At 32.3% G+C, this 6,510-nt stretch overlaps 1 protein-coding gene across 1 annotated transcript; it reads left to right on the forward strand.

Annotated features, from left to right (window-relative positions):
• The first annotated feature begins 2,159 nt into the window (after nucleotides 1-2,159).
• LOC110938981 (GDSL esterase/lipase At5g33370) lies at nucleotides 2,160-5,467 on the forward strand. The gene is made up of 5 exons (XM_022180918.2): nucleotides 2,160-2,430; nucleotides 2,609-2,736; nucleotides 2,921-3,163; nucleotides 3,269-3,521; nucleotides 5,235-5,467. Exons 1-5 carry the CDS (start codon nucleotides 2,160-2,162, stop codon nucleotides 5,465-5,467), a joined length of 1,128 nt encoding a protein of 375 aa, XP_022036610.1.
• Nucleotides 5,468-6,510: the final 1,043 nt, after the last annotated feature.

Here is a 6,510-nt window from a genome sequence, read left to right on the forward strand (position 1 = left end):
CCCTGTATCAAATGAGTAACATGTTTTGATCCCTAAGTGTTTTATGTACTGGATGTTGTTATTGATTCAATATATTATTTGACTATTTGTTTACAATCATAAATTATATATCTTCCAATTTATTTGTTTATTTAATATTGATTCAATATATTATTTGACTAATAAATTACCAACGGTACACTTTATTGATTATGAAACAAAACAAAACAAAAAGCATGTTTTTTAAAACAAATAAATAGTTGGTATATTTACCTACGGATCTGTCTATGTAAGAAAATGTTTGTGATTTTGTAACATAATATATGGAGTTACAAAGTTGTTTTTGTATTTGTATAGTAAGGATCACTTTGCATTAAAAGTACAACCGAAAAAAAAGTTGGTGGAAATGAACGAAACATATTTACTTACTTTGTCGGTGGGATTTATGACAAGTGTTCAATGTGAAATATATGTGTCCTAGTTGAGAGTTGAGACCGCTAGTGTCAAAATTAAATTTCTTGGACTCTCAAGGTTGTATTACAAAGACAACGATGTTTGGTTTCAACTGTTTACTCCATATAATTAAATGAGAAGGTGGTCAAAAGACATGTTTAACTTTTTAACATGTTGACGTGTTGGGATTATGGAAGGTGAGAAACAAATATATCTTTGAAGGGAAACGTGTTAACATAGACGCCGTTTTCGGTGAGATGCAAGCAACAACTTTCTTATGTATAAAACATCGGGCGAAACAGACAGATTTGGAGTGGACCAAATGGACCAGCTGCGAGGTGTTGTAGCGAAATTTGGTTTTAATTGTGCTTTCTTTGGTGATGTATAAACAATAGGTGGTTGGCTTAGTAGCTTACTAACCATTGTCTCTTTATTCTCGGTTTGGTTGTAAACATGGGCGTAGCTTAAGAGGGGCCGGGAGGGGCGCCCGACCCCCCCGAACTTTTCGCTCAGTAGTGTTATATATGTAGTTTTCGTATAGAAATTTTTGGGTATATACGTTTTCGACCCCCCGGTTCTATAGAAATTTTTGGGTATATACGTTTTGGACCCCCCCGTTTTCATGGTCAAGCTTCACCACTAGTTGTAAACTCTTCGTGATGAATGAATTTGCCTTTTGCCGTTCAAAAAAAAAATGTTGACGTGTTCAGTTAGTTTAATTAAACAGGTCAACACATTTAATCTATTTATTACAATCCACCAACAATAGTGTGCAAAGTCGGTTAATCATGGATTCGGTTAACCGAGGGTTTGGTTAATTGAAAAGTATTAACCATAACCGATGGTCAGTTAACCATTGCTATGGATTGATTTCGGTTAATTATCTAATGTATGTAAAACTTGTAAAATATAAACTCATGAATATAAGACTTGCAAAATTATATAGATACCACATGCATATTGGTAATGAGCCCTATGTATATAATAAAACGAACACTGATGGAGCCTCAATTGAACAAAAACGTTAAAAAAATCTAGTGAGCCGTGAACTTATAAATAATATTACATTAAGTGAGTTTGGTACATATATATGTGTGTGTGTGTTTGGCTAATCAGTCCGGTTCGGTTATTTTCGGTTTTACATATATGGTTAACCGAAACCGAAAGTTCAGTTATTCAAAAAACAATAACCTAACCATCGGTTTTTTTGGTTCGGTTAATTCGGTTATTCCGTTTTGGTTAATTCGGTTTTATGCTCACCCTAACCAACATGTTGATGACACATTTACAACTTAGTTACAAGTCGTAACTCGTTTACAACATGCCAACCCATTTGACTCGTTTAGATAAATGTGTTAAACGGTTTGTGTTTTACACAATTTTTAAGTTGGATCATGATTAATGTTTTTTAAAAAAATAAATCTATGAGTGATGCTCGGGTTCAACTGTGCAACAATTAAAATTGTGAAGTTGATACAAGTGTCACCCTAGTTGTACGAAGATAAATCAACCTTAAATTTGATCTTATCAAGGTAGAAATGTGGTATTTTTCATATTGAAAAGATGTTTCTAACATTCTATGTATAGCAACTGACCTCACCCTTTTGAATACTTTTTATGACCAAAAAGTCAACTCTATGCTACATAAATTGGGCATTTGTGGAATTCGACCCTTCGGCATCTTATATATTAACTGGTTTGGTTCATTTTTTAAGTCATACAATATAATGTCTAGGTTTCCACTTGCTTTCATTTTCATATTTCTTGTTTTCAGTCCTCTTTTAGGGTTAGGGGCAGACAAAAAAACGCCTCCTAACCCGAATGTCAAAGTAACTCGTCGAGCTTTTTTTGTGTTTGGAGACTCGTTAGTAGACAATGGAAACAATAACCATTTGGCTACCTCTGCACGAGCAGATTCACCTCCTTATGGAATTGACTATCCGACTCATCGTCCCACTGGTCGTTTCTCTAACGGCCTCAACCTACCGGACGCCATTGGTTAACCTCCGAGCTTATTTAATTTTTATTTTATTTACTTTATTACTAATTCGTTATTTAAGTAAAAAAACAAGACATAGTTATGACTACTCGGAAAAACAATAACTATTTTTTCGTTACGTGTTATATTCTATTAAGATGTAGTATGCATTCTTATTTGTGAATAATATGATTGTAGGAGAACTCATTGGTGTGGATCCAGTATTGCCATTTTTAGATCCGGCTCTAACGGGTCAGAAACTGTTAAACGGGGCGAACTTTGCTTCAGCTGGAATCGGGATCCTGAACGACACTGGAATCCAATTTGTAAGTCAATTATTCTTCATTACCAACTTACCATGAAAACTTTAAAATCTTTTGGTAAATGGTAAGTTATTCTTGTAAATAAAAGTAACATCAACATGTTGAATAGATAATCAGTTTAGTTAAATAAATGTGTCAACCCCAAACCCATCAGGACACGACATGTTTAACTGTTAATTTCTTGTAGGTTAATATTATTCGGATGCCGAGTCAGTTGGATGACTTTGGGACATACAAACTTCGTTTGGCTGATCTAATCGGCACCGAGAAAGCCAAAAAACTCGTCAACGATGCATTGTTTCTAATCACCTGTGGAGGCAACGATTTTGTGAACAACTATTTTCTGATCCCGAATTCGATTAGATCGATTCAATATAAACTCCCTGACTATGTCCCGTTCATCATCTCCGAGTACGAGAAGCATTTAACGGTAATGAATTGTGCATCAAGTTTCTTAAAATGCAATATATTTTTATAATGATATAATGATAAGGATAATTAACTCATTAGGTATTTATAAAAATATATTTTGTAGAGGCTTTATAATCTAGGAGCTCGTAAAGTATTGGTGACAGGAACCGGGCCACTAGGTTGCGTGCCTGCGAGCCTGGCGCGATTTAGTAAGCAAGGCGAATGTGCAGCCGATCTCCAACAAGCTGCTGGTCTATTTAACCCGCAACTCGTAAAGATGGTTAGTTCGCTTAACAAAAAGATTGGAACCAACATCTTCACAACCGTTGAAACGAATCTTGTGAACTTGAACTTCATCAATAATCCTAAGGCTTTCGGTAATCTCTACTTCTATTTCTATATGCTTTCCATGTGCATTAGCAATGAGGTTTGAGTTTTTGATAAGAATCACGGGTTTGTGTTTAGTATAAACAGGTTCAAGTCAGTATAAAATGGAACCCATAAACATGTTTAGTTAAATATGTCATGTCTTGATGGGTTTGGGGTTGACACATTTATTTTATTTACAAAAAATTAAAAAATATGTTTATACTATAACTTAATCTTTATGCCAAAATTTAAACATAAAAGAGAAATAATAATCATGGTTTATAATTTAAATTAGGTTAGAACCCCGTGTATTACACGGGTTGCATAAATATAATTTTATATAATAAATAATAAAAAGATATATCTATAAAAAAACTTGTATATTGCATGTATTGAATAAAACATAATCTCATATGTTTAACACAAATAGTTATCAAGATTTATCTTTTAAAAAAGAACATTGATGTACTATTTACTTATTATAACATTTCACTTTGTTTTTTTATTTTGCATAAATGTAATTTTATATAATAAATAATAAAAAACATATATCTTTAAAAAAAAAAACTCGTATATTACATGTGTTGAATAAAATATAATGTCATATGTTAACATATACAGTCGTCAAGATTTATCTTTTAAAAATGAACTTCGATGTACATGTTTATTTGTTTATTTCGTTCATAAAACCCTTGTCTTAAATTTGTATTCAAGAGAGTTTATGGTACAAAAAGGTGAAGATCGATCCCCACGTTTTTATATATTTCATCATTTTTATGAATTATACCGTAAAATCGAGAATTAAATTCTCTTTGAATGGAGTATAGAATTGTTATATCTAAAAATGGTGTTCTTTCTACGTGTTGATGCAATGTGCGATAAATGATGAGTTTAAACCAATTATAACAGTACACCTACCATTACAGCGATACGTCTAAAAACACTTACAATTTGATAAAAGCATATGCCCGACCTAGAATAACTATTTAATTCTAGTGAAAAAAAAAACAATAATACAATTATTAAGTATATATCAAGCGAGAACCTTTATTTAATTTACCATAATTTCAATCACCGAACTCTAAAGTATATATATCTACTCGTAATAAAAACAAACGTTTATGCTTATCGAAATTTTTGTTTAGATTTATTTATAGAAAAACAAATATTTATTCTTATCTATATTTTTTATTATAATTTTTATTATTTACTATGATCATAATAAAAACAAACTTTTATATTCTTATCTAATTTTTTGTTTAAAGTTATTGTTATTATTATTTAATATAATCATAATAAAAACAAACATTTATCCTTATCAAAATATTTATTCTTATCTAAATATTTATTCTTATCTAATAAATTATTATTATTATTATTATTTAATATGAGAGATAAATAGGAAAATAAGGTGAGAAAACACCAGGAGATGACACGTGTCCAAAAAATATTTTCATTTATTAGTATAGTAAGATGTTACTATAAAGTATTAATACACAAAGAACAAAAATAAAGTTCGGGTTTAAACGGGTAGTGTTTGTGATAACATGTGAACACTCATATCATGTTCAATTCATGTATCTGTCATGATTTTCAGGTTTATGTTGTCTTCAAGCTTATGTCAATTTTTAGGGTTCGTGTCAAGTTCGACCGCAAAGAGACTCATTTAACAACCCCTATTAAGCTATCAGTTGTCATATATTGACTTGCTCGTTATGCAGGGTTTAAGACATCACAAGAAGCATGTTGTGGACAAGGACCATATAATGGGATAGGACTTTGCACACCATTTTCAAACATATGTAAAGATAGAAACGCATACGTGTTTTGGGATGCGTATCACCCGTCGGAGAGGGCAAACCGACTTATCGCGCAAGAGATATTCCATGGGAAGAAGTACATGAACCCGGTGAATCTTAGCACCCTTATGGTTATGGATTCTAACATGGTTTGATTACGTGGGTTCGATCTACATCTTATTACGGTGTTAGTGTGTTTATCTTTTCATGTCATCAAGTTTGTTTTCCTATGTTGTTTGTGTAATTAGACCAGACTGTCTTAAATCAAAGTTTTAAGTTATATCCAATTTTCAACATCAAGGTTGAAACAACTGGATTTGTCAGTTCAAACACATCGTGCAAAGATTTTACCTCATTAAGGGGATCAACGAGTCACAATTGGTGACCACGGGGTAAAGGAGTAAATAACTGGGTTTATTTAAAAGGGTGTAACTAAGCTGAGCTCAAACTCGCCTTGTTTAATTTAAGAGAGTGCAAGCACAACTTGTTCCGATCTTTATATCTAAATCTCAAGCATGGCTTGTTGATAATTATCCAAACTCGACTAGCTTATTTATTAAATATTTAATTATGATATGTATAAATGATTTGCGCGAATGTGTATACATTTTAAAGAGTTTTTCGACACAAATTGTTGTTTTAAATTTATAAAAAAATTGTTTGTACTTTGACACAAATACACATGATTAGGCAAGTCTACATATTGTGGCGTATTATAGCGTGGTAAAAACCAAGTATCGGCCTAGGGACTCAGTGGCTCCTACTACTCATTTTTCGTTGTGGTTTAATCAATCATAAAGTGAAAGGTTTGTGCAAGAATGTATATAAACATGATTTAACAAAACAAAAAAATAAGAAGGATGAAGGCAATCAATCTAAGATAGATATCAATTTGGCTTTAAATTCACTTGATGTTAAATATAATATTGTAAGGCCCCGAAACTGAGGAAATCCCTGCAACTGGTACATGATAGCACACACAGTTTTCGAGACTAAAAATTATATAATGTAAATGTAAGAACATGTTGTGATATGAGGGTATTTGTCTTGTTTTTAACGTATGAAATTATGTGGTTTTTAGTGTGTTATCGTGTGAAACCAGTTTACTTTGAGAGTGGTTTGATTTGCAGGTACCCAGAGCTTTAAGGATGCTTTTCGGAAGCTAAATGTCACAACCCCCGACCCCTACCCCGGGAGC

This window comes from Helianthus annuus, chromosome 5 (genome assembly GCF_002127325.2).
Source record: "Helianthus annuus cultivar XRQ/B chromosome 5, HanXRQr2.0-SUNRISE, whole genome shotgun sequence".
Lineage (NCBI taxonomy): Eukaryota > Viridiplantae > Streptophyta > Magnoliopsida > Asterales > Asteraceae > Helianthus > Helianthus annuus.